The sequence below is a fragment of the Hyla sarda genome, chromosome 5, assembly GCF_029499605.1.
Source record: "Hyla sarda isolate aHylSar1 chromosome 5, aHylSar1.hap1, whole genome shotgun sequence".
Lineage (NCBI taxonomy): Eukaryota > Metazoa > Chordata > Amphibia > Anura > Hylidae > Hyla > Hyla sarda.
In genome coordinates, this window is record NC_079193.1 from 62,963,146 (window position 1) to 62,984,268 (window position 21,123).

General features: G+C 43.1%; 1 protein-coding gene across 1 annotated transcript in view; it reads left to right on the top strand.

Annotated features, from left to right (window-relative positions):
* PAXIP1 (PAX interacting protein 1) overlaps positions 1-18,512 on the top strand; it is a 59,621-nt gene extending 41,109 nt beyond the window's left edge. Inside the window, exons 8-21 of the mRNA XM_056519598.1 lie at positions 655-749; positions 2,614-2,709; positions 3,865-4,002; positions 4,141-4,262; positions 4,429-4,613; positions 6,704-6,747; positions 6,850-6,911; positions 9,469-9,571; positions 10,067-10,235; positions 13,128-13,228; positions 14,437-14,571; positions 16,596-16,671; positions 16,757-16,816; positions 18,115-18,512. Coding sequence (XP_056375573.1) covers positions 655-749; positions 2,614-2,709; positions 3,865-4,002; positions 4,141-4,262; positions 4,429-4,613; positions 6,704-6,747; positions 6,850-6,911; positions 9,469-9,571; positions 10,067-10,235; positions 13,128-13,228; positions 14,437-14,571; positions 16,596-16,671; positions 16,757-16,816; positions 18,115-18,131 — 1,403 coding nt within the window. The 3' untranslated portion in view covers positions 18,132-18,512. The remainder of the gene's footprint in view (positions 1-654; positions 750-2,613; positions 2,710-3,864; positions 4,003-4,140; positions 4,263-4,428; positions 4,614-6,703; positions 6,748-6,849; positions 6,912-9,468; positions 9,572-10,066; positions 10,236-13,127; positions 13,229-14,436; positions 14,572-16,595; positions 16,672-16,756; positions 16,817-18,114) is intronic.
* Positions 18,513-21,123: the final 2,611 nt, after the last annotated feature.

A 21,123-nucleotide genomic window follows, 5' to 3' on the forward strand; every position in this document is an offset into this window, starting at 1 on the left:
ATTGCCTCCCCCATCCCCGGTTTTATAATTTACCTGTTCCCGGGGTCTGCGCTATTTCTGGCTCCTGCGCCATCCTGTGTTACGCTGTGACAAGTGACGTCCTCAAGTGACGTCCTCAACGCGACGTCACTGTCAGTGCGCACAGTGACAGCTCAGGAGGACTGTGCCGGAGCCAGAAGTAGCGCGGACCCGGACCCCAGGAATAGGTAATTATAAAACCGGGAATGGGGGAGGCAATGGGGCAGCAGCGTCGTCGGTCTCTGGGCGGTGCGGTGGTTGGGGGGGGGGGGGGGTGCGGTGGCAGTGATAGGACTCAGGACAAGAAGGGGGAGAGAAGCGGGCAGCAGTCTCTGGCACCGCAAAAGCTGCTGCAGTTCATTGATTTAAAGCTCCCTCTTTAAATCAATGATCTGCAGTAGTGTCGCCTGGAGGGGGGGGGGGGGGGGGAAATGATAAATAGCCATTAACTTATACTGATATTCCGGTATAAGTTATCGGCTGTCGGCCCTAACCTCCACAGAATATCGGTATCTGTATCGGCCCTAAAAAAAAAAGATATCGGTCGATCCCTAACAGATACACTTGTCCCCACTTGCCCTGCGTCCCTAAGAGGTTACATAACAACCTGATTGTGTTGTCTTTTTGACCCCTCAGTTCCTGAAGACTACTTTTTGATGGGATGTGTGTTTGCCATTGCTGATTATCCAGAACAGATGTCTGATAAACAACTTTTGGCAACTTGGAAAAGGGTAGGTTTAATGTGATTTTTGGCCTTTTACCTGTTTGCAGTGTCATTATATTTTCTACCAGATCATGATGGTACACCCATTTTTTGTTTTTACGACAGTCGTCTTTTACACCTGTGATCTAAACTTTTTACTTTTTGGATATGTACATCCGATTTGTGTGACACATTGGGGGAGATTTATTAAAACATGTGCAGAGGAAAAAGTTGCCCAGTTGCCCATAGCAACCGATCAGATCCCTTCTTTATTTTTTAAAAATGCCTCTGAAAAATAGAAGCCATCTGGTTGCTATAGACAACTGGTCAGCTTTTCCTCAGCACAGGTTTTGATGAATCTCCTCCATTATTCTTACATTAAACAGGTTTTCTAGGATTTTTTTTTTTTTTTTTTTGTATTGATCGTCTGTTCTTAGGATAGGCCATGAATCAGATCAGTGCGGATTAGACACCCAGCACCCATAACTCTGTTTGTCAGAGCAACTGTGCCCCCATAGATAGGACAAATAGACAGAAGTACCATAATTTATGTAGTGACTGTGCTAGGTTATTTCAGGTCTGAGGATAGACTGTCAATAAATGAGAACCCCTTCAATTCCCTTCAAGTAGATGAAGTTTAAGTGGGCTTCAAATGAATATAATAACACCCTAAGAGATGCTGCTGGAATCCTCACTGATCACTAGAACATCATTTCCTATTTTCCATGCAACTCCAATCTAAGGATTGTGCAAACAAATACTCTGCTACACTCAAGTTGAATGCACAAAGCCAAGTATGTTGAGTTGCTGTGCAAAGAACAAAAATCTGAAGTGCTTTTAATTCCACCAGAATATTCTGCACTGACATTCTGCTGCAGCAGAGTCTCATTGATTTCAGTGGTATTCATCTGCACTGTGGACACGCATGTTTTTGCGGCAAAAGTCATAATTCCAGTCTCCGCAGAAAGAATAGAACTGTCCGTTCTTTCTGCAGATTCTGCTCAGGAATGCATTGCCGTCCGCTTTTCAGAGCGGTCTTAGTGCCTGAAGATTTATTCAAATGTGCGGAATGTCCGTCTGTGTTTTCCCCGGCAGACATTCTGCACATTTTTGGCTATGTAAACCCGGCCTTACACTGCAGCAGCTTTGTTCTAGTAATCTATAGGAGTCAGGCACTCGTAGTTATAATCCATCTCTTGTTAGTACTAATATTTAAAAGAAAACGTAAATTTCCTATGCAAATAAAATTTTTCAGAAAATCTTTAGGGTATGTTCACACTCCAGATATGTAGCTGAATCTCCGCTCGTGGAATTCAGCAAGCGGAGATTCAGCCTGGTGGGCGGCGGCGGCGGTAGGACCGCGCGGCACTGTGCCGTCACCATTGATGGCTATGTAGTGCTCACGGACTTCCGCGCAAAGAATGAACGTGTTCTTTCTTTGCGCGGAACGATTTCAGTGGAGGAATTGTCCGCTGCTGAAATTCCGCAGTGTGAACGGGTCTCGCGGAAGACCCATTCACACTGATGCTAACGTTTACTGTGTGGAATTTCACTCGCGGAATTCTGCAGTGTGAACATACCCTTATTGTTCCCATAGACATTTTATCTGTGTTTATTGCTTAAAAAGTGTTCTCCTGTAAGACCTTGTTCTGTAGTCTCATCTTGGTGAAAAGAATAGCCAAAATAAAGTACAACTTTGCCCATTGCTGTTCCCTCTCAGAACAGTCAATCAGGGATGACGCTTATTGAGTAGCATTGTCAGATCCTTTCGCAGTTATTTGACAAGAATACGATTAGTAACTTATGTTAGGTTTTTTTCAATGAGACTATAGCTACGATGAATCACAATTTGTTTTTGACTTCTCATTTATTTGTGTGCACCATTTCTAAAGATAATACAAACGCATGGTGGTACTGTGGACCCTACGCTCACAAGCCGCTGTACACATCTTCTGTGTGAGAGCCAAGTCAGTAGCATGTATGCCCAGGTAGGTTTTAACGTGAACAAACCCTTCCAAGAAGAATGCTGCCATGTGTAGATCTGTACTAAGAAACCGGTGACATTACATATTTAAAGATCGTCTGTGTGTTGTTTGTGATGGAGTGATTCTGTTTTCTTTAATGGAACAGTAAACCTAGAAAAGAACAATAGAAGTAAGCGGTAGATAATCTTGCCTCTGTTGTTAGTCACCGTACAAGGTTTCCTACATGGTTATGAAAATCCTGCAGCGAATACATGTGGTAAAGGGGTACTCCAGAGAAGTGTGTGTGTGTATCTCCAAAGCCATCACACTACCTGGTTATTGTCCATGTAAACCATCCTGTCTGATATGCATAGCTCCTGTGGCCCGTTGTCTTCTCTGGCTGCTTGATATTCTTTACCATCCTTCTCTCCCCTTGCCTACATCTCCCAGCAATCATTGCCGCTCCACCCTGTTAACCTTCACCCTCCTGCTCTGAGCAGCAGAGAGATATTCAGTGTCTGATTGGCTAAGGCTGCACACACTTCCCAGTTCTCAGCACTGACTCATCAGTGCAGGGCAGACTCCACATTGTCTGTGTCTCTCAGGAGGTTGGGGACTGCTTTCAGAGAGGGATTTAGACAGAGAGCACTTAGTGCTGGATTATGTAATTCCCTCACTTTATGCATTTGAGTGACAACCAAAGAGGGGACACTGTTCTATATAGCTAATGAAGGGTATTTAGATTGAGAGGAAAAGGATGGGCTATGGGTTTAGTTCCCCGGAGTACCCCTTTAATCCTGTTGACTGTTCCATGATGGACTGGGACCAGCTGAGAGGGTTGGACTGTAGAGTGGAGAATGAGGGGATGATCCTGGTGCAGCCAGTTGTCTTACAGCCAGACACAGGACAGGGGGGGGATGGACATGATTACTTATAGGATACAAAATAGGATTTCTATATTGAGTTTTCCTTTAAATGGCAAGACCAGTAAGAAGTACAATACTTTTTAAGTTTTGTTTTTTTCTTGCATTATTTAGAGGGATGAGAAAGAATGGGTTGTTTATTTTTCATGATTTTGTTTGGATAATTATAATGTCTGTAATCCACCTTCTTAGGTCTTTACTGTTCTTTACTGCTCCTTGCTGTTCTCTAAAAGTAACATGATTCTGTCATTTCTAGGCAATGAAGGAAAGAAAGCGATGCATCACGGCTCACTGGCTAAATACAGTTTTGAAGAAGAAAAAAATGGTGCCTCCTCATCGAACCTTACATTTTCCAGTGGCATTTCCACCAGGAGGGAAGCCATGTTCTCAGCATGTAAGAAACAATGGCGCTTATATGTGGTGTAATGCCTTAAGCAGTGTTTGCATTGTATTTATTGATTATGTAGTAGTTTGTTAAGGGTTGAAATGTTTGTCTGATCGTGAAAACAACTAAATACATATTTTTTTGCAGATAATTTCTGTAACTGGATTTGTCGATAGCGATAGAGATGATCTCAAGCTAATGGCCTACTTGGCAGGTGCCAAGTACACTGGATATCTATGTCGCAGCAACACTGTTCTCATCTGTAAAGAGTGTGTACGATTTTCTTTTTTGCCTGTACAGTTCCAAATGACTAAATTACATTGTATTTATTTTACTTTTACAGTAAACATTAACTAACCCTTATGTTGGAATTTCATCTGGGCTTTATATTTGATGATCTTGTTGATTTGTAACACTGTCTTTTATATGTATCAGGCCCACAGGAATGAAGTATGAGAAAGCCAAAGAATGGAGGATACCCTGCGTCAATGCACTATGGCTTTGTGACATTCTTCTAGGAAACTTTGAGGCATTACGACAAATTCAGAACAGCCGGTATACAGCATTTAACCTACAGGATCCTCTAGCACCTTCATCACAACTTGTGTCAAATCTCCTTGGTAAGTTGTCTGCATTTATTTTATTTGGTCACTAGCTGAGTACCCGGCGTTGCCCGGTTTTTCCTTCCTAATCCTTGTTGGGGAGGAAAATGAACAAAGGAGGAAGCTTTTGACTTTGTGTCCCGACCTCGTGTCATGTCTGATATGTGATGAAGATATTGTAAGCTGAAAATAGAAAGGTGATCTGCAAGCCAGACCGATGCACTAAAAGGGGTGGGGTTTAAATGTGGGCGTGTCTTTGTGAGATGGGGTGTGGCTTGCAAGCCGGATTGACACATTCACCAGGAGATGCAGAGCGGAGCTTGTGGAGTAAGGTACTGGAAGTCCCATATACTTGCATGAGACTTGAAACAAAAACCCATCTTTTATATAAGGGTGTAGGTAAGGGTTAATTTAACTATCATATCTTTTTTTATTTGATATAAAGGTCATATGTGTTACCAGGTATTATTGAAATATCTCCAGCCATACGGAAGTTATGTGGGAGCATACATTTCCCATTGATTGGCATGGGACTTTAAACAAAAACCTCAACCCTCACAAATGGGGGTAGTTAAGGGTTAAATTAACTATATTTTATATTTTAAGTGAACATATAAGTAACATGTGACCAAGTATTATTGAAATATCTCCAGCTGTTTGGAAGTTATGCATTAACATATATTTCCCATAGACTTGTATGGGACTTTAAAGATAAACCCCGCCCCTGGCAAATGGGGTTGAGTAAGGGTTAAATTACCTATTCTATGTTTGCCAAGTTTCATGTTAATATCTTTAGCCGTTTGAACGTGATGCTGGAACATACACACATTGTGTTTTATTTTTATATAATATATATATATATATATATATATAGATAGATAGAGGTTTGGGGACTAAAGGAAAGTGAATTGAGTTGTCTGGTATGAAAAATTATTAAACAGTTTTCCAGTTATACAACATGTGCTCATAAAATGTTAACCACTTACTGTAACAGCACCAATAGTGCCACTCTTAGTTGTGATGTCAATAATAGAACTAAGTAACTGAATCATACATCCAGCAATGGTTTGGGAGCAGGTATCTTAATTAACTGATTTTACGGAGGTTCTGGACTTTCGGCAAATACATATCCAGATCTCTGGGCGATTCTCAGGCTCAGAAATTTCCTGGGAATTTTAAAAGCATATCCTGCCCCAGATTGCTGGATGTACGCTTAAAAAAAAATAGTATCTCAAAATAGTGCCAGTAAAAAACAAAAATAGTGCCACAAAACAAAGACAAGTTTGTAGATACAGTGGTCCCTCAACATACGATTGTAATCCGTTCCAAACGGACCATTGTTTGTTGAAACCATCGTATGTTGAGGGATCCGTGCAATGTAAAGTATAGGACAGTGGTCTACAACCTGCGGACCTCCAGATGTTGCAAAACTACAACACTCAGCATGCCCGGACAGCCGTTGGCTGTCCGGGCATGCTGGGTGTTGTAGTTTTGCAACATCTGGAGGTCCGCAGGTTGAAGACCACTGTTAGAGTAAGTTGTACTCACCTGTCCCCGCCGCTCCGGACCCTCACCGCTCGTCACCGCTGCCCTGGATGTTGCCGTCCATCGCAGTCGCTGTGTCCCCGACGCTCCGGCAAGGCCTCTGCTTCCCCGGCATCTTCGCTCTCCGTCACCACCATCACATCACTACGCACTCTGCTCCTATTGGATGACGGGACGGCATGCGCAGCGACGTGATGACTACGATGGAAAGCGCCGGTGATGGAGGGGATCCTGAAGAGGACGCCCCGAGGACAGGTAAGAGACATCACCGGAGCTCACGGGGCACCGTAAACAGCTATCTGGTGGCAGCTGAAGCAGTCTGCGCTGCCGGATAGCCGTTTATGCGATGGCCCCGACATACAAAAGCATCGTATGTTGATGCTGCCTCTGAGAGGCCATCGCATGTTGAAATTATCGTATGTCGGGGCCATCGTAGGTCGAGGGGTCACTGTACATTGTTTATTCTGTATAGTCTTTATATAATTGCAAAGTGAAATGGAACAGTTATGTTTTTCTGCCTGTTGTAGCCGACAATCTGACTTTACAATATTTTATGCTTGTAGATGCATGGAGAGTTCCTTTGAAAGTTTCCTCAGAAGTGTTAATGGTAGGTTTTATTCCCTTTATCTGTGGTTGCTGTGTAACACATTTAATCTAATGGTCATTCTTCAATAAGGCTTTTTTTTCAATCATATATGTTTTTTTGTAGAGTATTAGAATTCCTCTCAAGCCTAAACAGAATGAACCTGCAGTTCAGCCAAAACGACCCAGGTATAAGAATATTTTATTTATTTTAATATAGGTATATTTGCTGTGCAGTTTTATTGGATAGGTCTCTGGCATATTCAGGACAGAACACATTTAGGCTTTTCCCTGGAAAATGAACGCAAACTGGGTTGAAGTGAGGGGGAAGGGTCTCAGTAAAAGGCACTTGTACACATACCCTCTAGGCAGTCACATATTATACAGCCATGGTCGTAAATGTTGGCATCCATGAAATTTTTCAAGAAAATGAAGTATTTCTCACAGAAAAGGATTGCAGCAATACATGTTTTGCTATACACATGTTTATTCCCTTTGTGTGTATTGGAACTAAACCAAAAAAGGAGGAAAAAAAGCAAATTGGACATAATATCACATCAAATAAGATTGTTTCAAACATGTGATGCTCCTTTAAACTCACCTGGGGCAAGTAACAGGTGGGGTCAATATAAAAATCCCACCTGAAAGCAGATAAAAAGGAGAGAAATTGTTCACTTAGTCTTTGCATTGTGTGTCTGTGTGTGCCAAACTAAGCCTGGGCAACAGAAAGAGCACTGTTACTAGTCCATCTCCAGAGATCTAGATTTGCCTTTGTCCACAGTGCGCAACATTATCAAGAAGTTTGCAACCCATGGCACTGTAGCTAATCTCCCTGGGTGTGGATGGAAGAGAAAAATTTATGAAAGGTGTCAATGCAGGATAGTCCAGATGGTGGATAAGCAGCCCCAAACAAGTTCCAAAGATATTCAAGCTGTCCTGCAGGCTCAGGGAGCATCAGTGTCGGTGCGAACTATCCATCGATATTTAAATGAAATGAAACGCTATGGAAGGAGACCCAGGAGGACCCCACTGCTAACACAGAGACACAAAAAAGCAAGACTACATTTTGCCAAAATGAACTTGAGTAAGCCAAAATCCTTCTGGGAAAACATCTTGTGCACAGATGAGACCAAGATAGAGCTTTTTGGTAAAGCACATCATTCTACTGTTTACCGAAAATGGAATGAGGCCTACAAAGAAAAGAACACAGTACCTACAGTGATATATGGTGGAGGTTCAATGATGTTTTGGGGATGTTTTGCTGCCTCTGGCACTGGGTGCCTTGAATGTGTACAAGACATCATGAAATCTGAGGATTAACAATGGATTTTGGGTCGCACTGTACAGCCCAGTGTCAGAAAGCTGGGTTTGCATCCAAGATCTTGGGACTTCCAGCAGGACAATGACCCCAAACATATGTCAAAAAGCCCCAGAAATGGATGGAAACAAAGCACTGGAGAGTTCTGAAGTGGCAGCAATCAGTCCAGATCTAAATCCCATTGAACACCTGTGGAGAGATCTTAAAATTGCTGTTGGGAAAAGGCGCCTTCCAATAAGAGAGACCTGGAGCAGTTTGTAAAGGAAGAGTGGTCCAACATTCCAGCTGAGAGGTGTAAGAAGCTTATTGATAGAAAGCGGCTGATTTCAGTTATTTTTTCTAAAAGGTGTGCAACCAAATATAAAGTTAAGGGTGCCAATAATTTTGTCCAGACCATTTTTGGAGTTTGTTGTGACATTATGTCCAATTTGTTTTTTTTCCCTCCCTTTTTTGGTTTAGTTCCAATACACACAAAGGGAATAAACATGTGTATAGCAAAACCTGTGTTACTGCAATCCTTTCCTGTAAGGAATACTTTTTCTAGAAAAATTTCAGGGATGCCAACATTTACTGCCATGACCGTAGCTAATAAATATATATACTTATAATATATATATGTGTGTGTGGTGTAATACTTTGTAATGTCTTAACTTGATTACTCACAAAGCTAGTAATAACTACAAGAAGTAGTTCTTGTGATTTCTTAAGGGTATAATGTCAGGTAGTGCAACCTTGTGGGGTAAATGTACTCCAATATTTCCCTGTCCTGTCTTTCTTGTCTCCCCGCTCAGTGCTGTTCAGACACATAGAGGATAACACTTGACATGGCACACAGTAAGAATCAGTGTGTGGGGTACAACATAGAAGTTAGGCAAAAATGACTTGTTTTTACAACTCTGCAGTACTAACTTGGAAGCTCCATAGAACGAAATCTTGCAGAGAGGGCTGTTTGGTGAGGAAAAAACAAACTAGCACTTCTGTACCAAAGAAAACATTTAAAAGGATTGTCACTGTAACCAAATGGGATAATTTGCTAATCATGGGGGTCTGAACACTAGGACTCCCACCGATGCCTGAGGATGGAAGTCAGATGTCCCTGAATGGAGTGGCTTTGTGCATGTAAGGCCAGCACTTCATTCTCTCTATAGGTCTTCTGCACGTTGCCAAATGAGTTCTAGAAAAGCACCTGTCATGATACAACCCCTTCCCTTTAACAGTAGCCATCATCCTTACTTAGCTGCAAAATGCTGACTGCAATAAACCACTGGTATTCACATTACAAAGAGAATTGGAGTGATCCTTGATCGATCTCTTCTTATAGATGACCTCAACACTCTACTACTATAGTAAATTTACATTATTGTGTGTTTTCTGTCTCACTTTTTTCATAAATCTTTTTTAATTTTTTATTTTTTTTGTTCCTCCCAGAATTGAGGACCTTCCACCTCCAACTAAAAAACTGTCTCCTGAACAGACGCCTCATGTAATGTTCACTGGGTTTGACCCAAGCCAAGTACTGCAGTATGTGAAGGTAGGGTTATATAGTCACACAGGTCTGACATTCATAAGGAATATGATGAACAGATGCAGATTTAGGCAAAATATTCTCACAGACTTTCTAGTAAAAATTAATTGGCTGAACTATTGGGATCTGAATGTGATGGATGTAATGATTTGCTTAAAGAAAATCTAAAACCTGCTATAGGCTAATGGCGCAAATTACAGCGATCATATTGTTACCTTTAATATGTCTTTGTGGAGTGGTTTATTGAAAAATGCAGACTTGTTAGTATGTAAATTAGGTGGCATGGTACACTGGAGGTCTTTTTTTTTTTTTTTTTTTTTTTTTTACAACTTGCTGTCGCTCCTGTAAGAACGCCGACTCGAAAATCTGTGCCTGTACCTGAAATGTGAGAGGTTATTTCATAGGTCTTTTTATTCATCAGCCCAAGTTTATAGGATATGTTCATGCATTTCCTGATCTTATTAAGAATATATATATATATATACTTTAATCTTTTTTCAGAAACTGTATATTCTCGGAGGAGAAGTGGTAGATTCTGCACAGAAATGCACACACCTCATTGCCAGCAAAGTCACAAGGACTGTCAAATTTCTGACTGCCATCTCTGTGGCAAAGCATATCGTGGCTCCGGAGTGGCTGGATGAAAGCTTCAAATGCCAAAAATTTGTTGGTAGGTTTAAAGGGCGGCGGTAAAATTTAGTAGATGATGTTTTGTTGGGTATGCTTATTAGGTTAAAAAGTGGTATTAAAAGCTAGGCTCGTCAAAACTAGTTATTCATAACTTTACAACCCCAGAAGGATCAGTCATATAAAAATCCAGCTGCCAAATTCCTTTTTTACCCAGCATTTGTCGTCAGGTGAAAGGTGCATAATCCCTACACTTGTTAGATGCTTGTTTAGTCCCACCAAAATCTTGTATGCATGGTCACTTTACTCTTTTTGCAGTATGCTAATTGGGGGACATTAGTGATTGACAGGTTTATTTGACTCTCCAGGGGTTTATGCAGATTCTCTAAACCAGATATATTATTACTTAAAGTGTGGAAATCTTTATATCCTGTACAGATGTAACAAATGTCAATGTATGCATGCAGCTTAAAAATCACTGCAGCCAGATTGGTTTAACTGTAACATTTTTTTTCCTGCAGAAAGATGTACTTTCTATTTAATTATCTGTTACAGTATATTGTTGTGTGTTTTTTTGGGGATTCAGATTAACATAGTAACATAGTCCATAAGGTTGAAAAAAGACCAGAGTCCATCAAGTTCAACCTATAACCATAAGGCCCCTTTCACACTATGAGCATTCATCCGTTATTAAACATCCGTTTTCTGTATAAAAACAATGTATAATAATGGTTGAAATAACGGGTGCTAACGGCTGAATAACGCCTGTCAAAATAATGGGCATAGTCATCCGTTAAGACCCGCTATAACATCTGTCATGTACTGCCGTTTTAACACCTCTGCCTACAGACTCCCACAGCCGGGACTACCACTACTCCCATCATGGAACAGACTTGTTTCCATGATGAGAGTAGTAATTCCTTGGCTGCGGAGGCTACATTAGTGTTTGTTCTACTACCCCCATCATGGAACAGACTCTGTTCTATGATGGGGGTTGTAGTACAGGGGCTGAGGGATTGATCCCAACGGGTCTCACTTCTGAGACCTGATGTGATTAGAAGTTATTAAACACAGGCGGCATGCTGCGCTCCCCTGCGATGTACGGTGTATTTTAACTTTCATTCAAATTCCCCGCCGGGAGCCCTGAATGGCTGGTAATGAGGAGCCATTCAGGGCTCCCAGTGGGGTTTTCAAATTGAAGTGCTGCGATGGGGAAATGTACATTGAAAGATATGGATGGATAGATTGATATATTAATATATATTTATATAGGGAGTGAGGGCGGACCTCGTCTTCTGTATACACTATGTACAGCTATCTTTAGATAGCTGTATATACTGTATACTGCACAAAGGGGCTATAGGAGCAGGGAGTCCTGTCAGTATAGTGACTTGATTTCCGGCTCCTCTATAGTATACACGGGTACACTATGCACCCATGTATACTATACGGCCGGAGGAGGTGAGCAGTGATGCTATACATCCCTCCTCATCTCCTTACAGTCTGTGGACCGGGCGCTCAGCATCCGACCCACTGAGTGGTACCCTGAAGGCAGTGAAAAAACTGCAACAGGGGACAAATTTTGGCTGTTTCCACACACCAGGAAAAAGCTGTGGCAGTTTTTTTCCTGGCGGGAAAAAACCTCAGTGGAATCCTAGCCTAATTCTGATAATCTTTCTGGGTACTGTAGTCCTCCCATTCCCCATATTACCCTGGTTGCCCGTCTTTGAACCCTCTCCAGCTCCACTATATCTTTCTTGTACACTGGTGCCCAGTACTGTACACAGTATTCTATGTGTGGTCTGACTAGTGATTTGTACAGCGGTAGAATTATTTCCTTGTCGTGGGCATCTATGCCCCTATTGATGCACCCCATGATTTTATTTGCCTTGGCAGCAGCTGCTCGACACTGGTCACTACAGCTAAATTTACTGTTAACTAAGACTCCCTTTCCATGTCATTCGTCCCAAGTGTTCTCCCATTTAATACATAATCCCAGCCTGGATTTTTCATCCCCATGTGCATTACCTTACATTTATCAGTGTTGAACCTCATCTGCCACTTCCCAGCCCAAACCTCCAAACTATCTAGATCCATTTGTAGCAGTGCACTGTCCTCTATAGTGTTTACCACTTTACAGAGTTTAGTATCATCTGCAAAGATTGCTACTTTACTATTCAACCCCTCTACAAGGTCATTAATATATTAAATAGAACAGGACCCAAGACTGACACCTGTGGTCCCCACTAGTAACAGTCACCCAATCAGAATAAGTACCATTAATAAACACCCTCTGTTTCCTATCATTGAGACAGTTATTTACCCACTTACACACATTCTCCCCCAGCCCAAACCTTCTCATTTTATGCACCAACCTTTTATGTGGCACTGTATCAAATGCTATGGAAAAATCCAGATATACGACATCCAGCGATTTTTATCAAGATATTCCAAAATAGCATCCCTTATAAAACTCTTAAACAATTTACATACAACAGAGGTTAAACTAACACACATCTATTATTCCTGGGGTCACCTTTTGACCCCTTTTTAAGTATTGGCACCACATTTACTATGCGCCAGTCCTGGGAAATAGACTCTGTTACTATAGAGTCCTTGAATATTAAAAATAGGGGTCTGTCTATTACATTACTTAATTCCTTTAGAACATGGGGTTGAATGCCATCTGGACCTGGTGATTTGTCTATTTTTTATTTTTTTTGTAGGCGGCACTGTACTTCTTCCTGGGTTAGACAGGTGACCTGTAACGGGGAGTTTACCTTATCTTGCTGTATTTCACCTGCCATTTCATTTTCCCCTATGAATACAGTGGAGAAGAATTTGTTTAATATATTTGCTTTTTCTGTATCCCCATCTATAATTTCTTCATCACTGGGGTTAGTCAATATTCATTTCTTCATCTTTCCCTTTGTAGAGGAACAGAGCTACATACTGCGAGATGCTGAGGCTGAAGTGCTCTTCTGTTTTAGTTTAGAAGAGTCTTTAAAAAGGGCTCGAGTGGCTCCTCTCTTCAAGGTAACTGATCAGTGGTTGCTTTTCTTTATGCTTTTAGTGCAGATATGTTGCTTTGTACACAGTTTTTGTGTAATTTGCTTATTTCTGCCTTTAAAGTGTACTTGTCAGTTTAAAAAAACATAACATGTCCCAAAGACAGAAGTTTTAATTGGTCGTGGTCTCTGTGTTGGGAGCCCCACCGATTAGGTGGAGGAGTTGGGGGAGAAGTTTTCCTGACTGGTGGGGGACTCTGCACTGAGACCCCAACTGATCAAAACCTTTGACACATTCTATGTTTCTATGTTACGTATGGGATATACCTTGGTCTGTCAGCTAAGAAATCTATGTAATGTAATGCTGCACTTCCACTGCAGCAGCTGCAGATATATTACCACACCTTTCTAGTGCTGGGCGGTATGTCCTAAAATTAATATCACGGTATTTTTTTTTATCACGGTATTACCGCCTGTCCCCCACCCCGCGAGCGGGGTCCCTGTGACCACTAGCGGTGTCAAATGTGCCCCCCGCGAGCGCTACCATCACCGCTAGCGGGGTCCCTGTGCCCACTAGCGGTGTCACAAGAATGCTGAGCGCAGCTCTGTTCCCCGTCCCTGTCAGCTCTCAGGGTATGGGAACAGATTTAAAAGCCTCGCGCGCAGCTAACATAGTACTGCGCATGCGCAGTACTACGCAAATAGCGTAGGGCTAACGCTAGGAGCCTACGTTAGCCCTACGCTATTTGCGTAGTGCTGCGCAGTACTACGTTAGCCACGCGCGAGGCTTTTAAATCTGTTCCCGCACCCTGAGAGCTGACAAGGACGGGGAAAAGAGCTGCGCTCAGCATTCTTGTGACACCGCTAGCGGGCACATGGATCCCGCTAGCGGTGGGGACACTGGCTGACAGGCGCAGCGGGGGGATTAGTAAATGGATTAGCTTCTGTGGCCCGATTCTGCTCTCGGAATCGGGCCAGAGAAGCACACTGGGACATGGGAGGGTTGCCGCGCTGGGCTCTACAATTCATCCGGAGGGAGGGGGAAGGGGCCCGAGCGGTATGGGCAAAAATCCATACCGTGGGAGAAAAAAAAGGTATCCGGTTCATACCGGTATACCGCCCAGCACTACGCCTTTCCTTAAAGATTAAAGATGGCTACTGATTGCCATGACTGCTCCTTATTTATATCTAGTGATGCTTGTAACTCTGTATGTAAAAATGTTAATTTTATTTTAGGGAAAGTATTTTTATATAACTCCTGGAATATGCCCCAGTCTGTCAACTATGAAGGCTATCGTGGAGTGTGCAGGCGGTAAAATACTAACAAAACCTCCATCTTTCCGAAAAATTATGGAACATAAGCAAAACAAAGTAAGTTAATCTGGTACTTCAATTTATATCTGATTTCTCAACTGTAATTTAACTAGTAGTTTGAACTTCTAAAACACAGTTAAAGGGGTATTCCGGCTTTATACATTTTATCCCCTATCGAAAGGATAGGGGATAAGATGTATGATCGCAGGGGTCCCGCTGCTGCGGACCCCTGAAATCTCTGTGCAGCCCATGGCATTCCGTGCCGGGTGCTGCCTCAGAGACGGGGACGTGACATCACGCCACAACCCCTCCATTCATGTCTAAGGAAGGGGGTGTGACAGCCCATAGACATGGCATCCCCGTCTCGGAGGCAGCACCCGGCACAGAATGCCAGGGGCTGCACAGAGATTGCGGGGTTCCCCTGGATAGGGGATAAGATTTATAAAGCTGGAATACCCCTTTTAAAGGGGTACTCCGGCGCTTATACATCTTATCTTAGGGGATAAGATGCCTGATTGTGGGGGTCCCGCCGCTGGGAACCCCTGTGATCTTGCACGCAGCACCCCGTTATAATCAGTCCCCGTAGCATGTTAGCCCCGGGTCTGATTACTGACGATCACGGGGGCTGGAGCATTGTGACGTCACGGCCTTGCCCCGGTGTGACGGCACGCTCCGCCCCCACAATGCAAGCCTATGGGAGGAGGCGTGATAGCTTTCACGCCCCCTCCCATAGGCTTACATTGAGGGGGCAGAGTGTGATGTCACACGGGGGCGGAGCCGTGACATCATAATGCTCCAGCCCCCGTGATCGTCAGTAATCAGACCGGGGGCTAACATGCTACGGGGACTGATTATAACGGGGTGCTGCGTGCAAGATCACGGGGGTTCCCAGCGGCGGGACCCCCGTGATCAGGCATCTTAACCCCTATCCTTTGGATAGGGGATAAGATGTCTAAGCGCCGGAGTACCCCTTTAAGGGGTGCAGATGGATTGTCATGACAGCCGGGGTCCTAGCAATCTGTACCCCAGATCTGTGAGTGTCCCAGAGACTAATGAGCTGCAAAAGTAATGCAAAAGCAGTTTTTCATTAAAGCGATCAGAGAGTAATAGACTGGTTTCAGACATGGGGGGTTTTCATTAATGATTCTCCCCACCAGAGCACAGGCTCGCTGGACATATGTAGAAATGCACAACTCTACATAAATCCAGTGGTCCTGGTTGCCGTCCCTGAAATCTCCCACATCTGGTGTGAATTTTCCCTGCAGTTTACGCTTGCTGGCAAGTGTTTGTCATAAATTGGCATCCACACCTATTCCTGCAAAGCCATGCCCATTTGTCGAGCGCATCGGATAAGGGCCAATAAGCGCATCATTTTAGCAAACAGCTGAATCTTAGATTTGCAGTTTTTTTTTGCTGCTTTTGGGATGATAGTATTTTGGCCACTTGTTTAGCTAAAACCTGGCGTGGCACTGACCAACACTAATGGAAGTATTTGCACTTTTTCTGTGTTTTAGACCCACTCTTGTTTTAGGCTAAAAATACTGACCAAAATACTGTGTGTGAAACGTCTTTACCATCTGTACTATAAAGTTACTTATTTACCCTGCACTGTAAATGCTATTTAAAAAGTACTGTCAGAATAGCTGCTTTTTTGTTTTTTGCTTTTTTGTTTTTTCTGAGTACACGAGGAAAAAAAAATAAAATGATCAAATAAATGATATGTACATTCCCAGTAAAGTATACAATTTGCACAACAAATAACTATCTTCAAACAGCTGTGCTTTCATATTGATGCATTCCAAGACCCATATCGGTTGTATTTGCTGTTTTTTTTTTTTTTTTTTTCCCCGTTCGGACTCTAAAACATTATAAAAGTTGATTAAACGTATTCAATTAAAAAACATCTCACGCAGTTACTTTAGATTTAAAAAAGAAAGAAAATCAAGCTAATACTTTTGAAATGTGAAGATGGGTTAATGTACCATGTTTGAAAGGTCTTCACATTGGATTTGGTGAAAACACAACAAAAAATAAATTTTGCTTTCCATGTCTTATGTATAAATTTCTCCCTTGTTTTGTAGAGTTTAGCGGAGATCATATTGATATCATGTGAAAATGACCTTCACCTCTGCAGAGAATATTTTGCTGGCAGTATAGGTAAGTCAGATGTTAAGAAGTGTATACCGGCTGTTTGCCGACTTACAGTTTATGTAATGCATTTTTCTCTTATATTTATTTTAAGATGTCCATAACGCAGAATTTGTCCTCACTGGAGTGCTCACACAGACACTGGATTACGAGTCATATCCTTTACAGGACTAAAGGTTTGGTGATGTTGAGTTGGTGGGGACTTAGGGTATGTTCACACTGAGGAATTGGAGAGGAATTTCCACAAGTAATTCTGCTCGCTTTTTCCTCTCCAATTCATTCAGCAGTGAAATCCCCATAGAGCTGTGCAGAATTTCTGCCCCTCAGTTCACACTGAGGAATTTCCTCAAGCAGAATTCTGACGAGGAAGTCTGTTCCGCTTGAAGAAAGAACATGTCCTTTCTTTCAGGCGGAATCAGCGTCGTTCTCCCATAGAGATCAATGTTATCTTTTTTTTTTTTTTCAGTCACAATCATTTCCACACGGAATTGGCACAGAAATGGCGCGGTATTGGTGCAGATTTTCCGCATGAAAAAGGAGGATAATATGTATATATTATACTCTTCACCTCCTCCGCTTGAAATTTCCGCGAGTTCTTGTGGAAAAGTAACAATATTTTGAGGCAGAAAATTTCTGCTTGATTTCCGCCCCAATTCCTCAGTGTGAACATACCCTTAGAGTAATTTTACACTACAGCGTTACCTCCACTTAGAAATTACGGTGCTGCAGCCTCCCATTGTCTTTGATGGTATTCTGATGCTTTCACTGGTGACTGTGCATGTCTGCGGTCCTAGTGCCAATGATTTTCATCAGTGCCTTCCGTAGACAGATTTTCCAGGTGGAGATGTAGTGTGAACATACCTTTTGAAGGGGTACTCCACTGGCCTGCGTTCTAACGCGGTTTTTGCGCTGCGGGGGTCGGCCATGCCCCTCATGCCATCATGGCCATGCCCCCTCAATGCAAGTCTATGGGAGCGGGCATGGCCGTATTGTCACAAGGGGCGTGGCTGATCCCTGCAGCGCAAAAACAGCGTTCGGAACATTTACTTCCAAACGCTGGCCAGTGAAGTACCCCTTTAAAGGTATATTTATAAGTTTCAGCTGCAATGTTGGCACAGACTTTTTGATTCCCTGACCCCCCCCCCCTTTAATTTTTGTCTTGTTTTAGGCCTCATATTCTGAGGTTCATGAATAGGGTGTTCTTAGGACATATGGACATAGAGGCATAACCTGAGCTGTCCATCTATTATATGGACAGCCATGTTTATGAATATACTACATTGCCACTGCAGAGGAATTGTCTGATTTGCCTGTGTCTTTTCATCATAAGCTGATAAATACAGAGCTCCCAGGTCTCTAAATTTGAATTTTATTTTTTATTTTTTTCCTTTTATAAAGCTAGAAAATTCTAAAATATTTCTATCTGCATTTGATGTTTCCTTAACTAGAATACATATAAATTCACATGAAAGCTTATGAAGTCCCACAGTGATCCGACATGTTGGGGAGCAAGGTGTTATCAGCCATAATAAAGTATACGTGCAGTTTCTTGGGCATGTTTCCTTGGTGAATATTCATCAGTGAGCAGGGAAGTAAAATTATGTGCATCTTTTCTTGGGATGTGTATTTTGTTAAAAAGTTAACATAAATAATTATGTTTGTATCATAGTGTGGTTTTAAGAGCCCTCGAGATGTTAAATACATTTTTTTTTTGTTTTTTTATGTAAATAATGAAGGTACTTTTTTTGTGAAAAAAGGGCTAAATGTTTGTTAAATATTTGAATGGAAGAAAATAAACATTTTGTATTATTTTATATTTCTAAATTCAGAGTCCATTTTATATTGATATTTTCCAAAGTTGAAAATAAATTTACTTTGGTTGTATGTTTTCCATGGTCTGAGTTTTTATTTATTTTTTTAAATTGTGGTTGGTTTGTTGTGTTTTTGCATTTATTTAACTTTTATTTGAATAAGTATTTCTCATACAGCTCCATTGGGGGACACAGGAACCGTGGGTATATCTTGCTGCCACTAGGAGGCTGACACTAGGCATACAAAAAAAAGAAGTCGGCCCCTCCCAGCAGGGTATACCCCACCTACTGCCTCAGAGACACTCAGGTTCCAAGCTTCATGGCAAAGTCCAGGGAATGACGCCCTCGTCATTCCCTGGTCTCGGTTCACTCTCCCGTACCTGTTTCTACCAATTCCCCGAGTGCTAAGGAAACTCAAGGCGAAAGGCGTACCGACTATCCTAGTGGCTCCGGATTGGCCCCACTGATCTTGGTACGCCGACGTGGTTCGGCTCGTGGCGGACGTTCCCTTCCGACTGCCAGATCGCCTCGATCTTCTGTCTCAAGGTCCTCTTTGCCACCCCAATTCACAGCCGCTGCGTTTGACGGCGTGGCGGTTGAAACCGCGGTATTGAAGGCTCGCGGTTTCTCATCTGGGGTTATTCGCACTATGCTCAGGGCGCGTAGACCGTCCTCGGATAGGATCTACCATAGGACTTGGCGGGCTTATTTTCTGTGGGGTGAGGCCCGCTCTCTTTTTTTTTTTTTTTTGCGTTTCTGCAATCGGGTCCTGAGACGCACCTAGCTCTTAGTTCCCTCAAGCGTGAAGTGTCGGCGCTGTCTATTCTTTTTCAGCGGCCTCTGGTTTCTGACTCATCGGTTCACACCTTCCTCCAAGGAGTAGCTCACGAGATTCCTTCATACAGGTCTCCTACTCCCCCTTCGGACTTAAATTTGGTCTTGAGTGCCTTGCAATCCGTTCCGTTCGAGCCTATCCGCGATATTTCTCTGTTTCCTTTCCTGGAAGGTCGCCTTTTTGGTAGCTGTGATCTCGATCCGTCGGGTGTCGGAGTTGGCAGCTCTTTCTTGTCAACCTCCCTTCCTGATTCTTCATCAAGACAAGGCAGTACTTCGACCGGTTCCTTCCTTTCAACCGAAGGTGGTTTCTTCTTTTCATCTGAACGAGGACATCGTTCTTCCTTCCTTCTGCCCTGCTCCATCTCATCCTAAGGAGCGTTCTCTCCACAATCTGGATGTGGTACGAGCCTTACGAGTCTACCTCAAGGCCACCTCTTCTTTCCGATGGTCGGAGTCGCTGTTTGTCCTTCCGGAGGGCCGACGCAAAGGTTTGCCGACTTCCAAGGCCACCATCTCCAGATGGATCCGGTCCGCCATTTCTGAAGCATACCGTTCCAAGGGGAAGGATCCTCCCTTCCGGGTTACGGTTCACTCCACTCGCTCTGTGGGGTCCTCTTGGGTGGTCTTTAACAGGGCTTCGGCCCTACAGGTTTGTAAGGCGGCTACTTGGTCTTCGGTGCACACGTTCACCAAGTTTTACCAAGTGCACACTTCTGCATCTGCCGACGCCTCTTTAGGGCAGCGGTGGCTCTGCCGTCCGCTTGATTCTGGGTTACATGGTTTTCCCACCCCCGGGGACTGCTTTGATATGTCCCACGGTTCCTATGTCCCCCAATGGAGCTGTATGAGAAAAGGAGAAGCTCCATTGGGGGACACAGCTCCCACCCTGTGTAGTTAGTTGTGATCTGAGAGTTGGTCGCCTGTCAGTCTGTTGGTTTGACTGGGCGCCCTCTGGACTCTGTATTTTTTTTCGGTTCCTCCTATTGCTTTGGGACTAAAACTGAGTGTCTCTAAGGCAGTAGGTGGGGTATACCCTGCTGGGAGGGACCGACTTCTTCTTTTGTATGCCTAGTGTCAGCCTCCTAGTGGCAGCAAGATATACCCACGGTTCCTGTGTCCCCCAATGGAGCTTCTGAGAAAAAGATTTTACGGTAAGTGTAAAAAAATCTCCTTTTTCTAAGTCCTACATAGGACAAGTGTAGAAGTTGGGGGGCTAGAATATTATTCATTTGAGACTTTGATACTGATAGTCTTTTTCCAACCATACAGAGTCAAATAAGCAAACAGGGAAACCGAGAGGAATGGGAAGTCAGACTGAATTACACACAAAGAATTGTATGCATTTGCTAAGGGGCTTTACACGGAGTAGAACAGGTATTACCTTTTCTTGCTTCCTGACTCTACACTTCCACCCTACGCTCATCTCAAAAGTATACCTTCCGAGACCAGAGAGAACGGATACCATATTCCGCTGCCAAAAGAATTGCCTTTTGATCCACAAAACATTGCCTTCTATGGGTCCTTATGCCAACTGATTTAGTCTGCGCTGACTAGAGATGTGCGAAGTTACAGTGATTCGATTTGTCACAAACTGCTCGGCAGTTGATGATTTATCCTGCATAAATGAGTTCAGCTTTCAGGTGCTCCGGTGGGCTGGGGACTCTTTCCTAGGACTGTATCCACCTTTTCCAGCCCACCGGAGCTTCTGAAAGCTGAACTTATTTATGCAGGATAAGTCATCAACTGCCGAACCGAGAAGTTTGTGACGAATCGAATTACTGTAACTTCGCTCATCTCTAGCGCTGGCGTCACT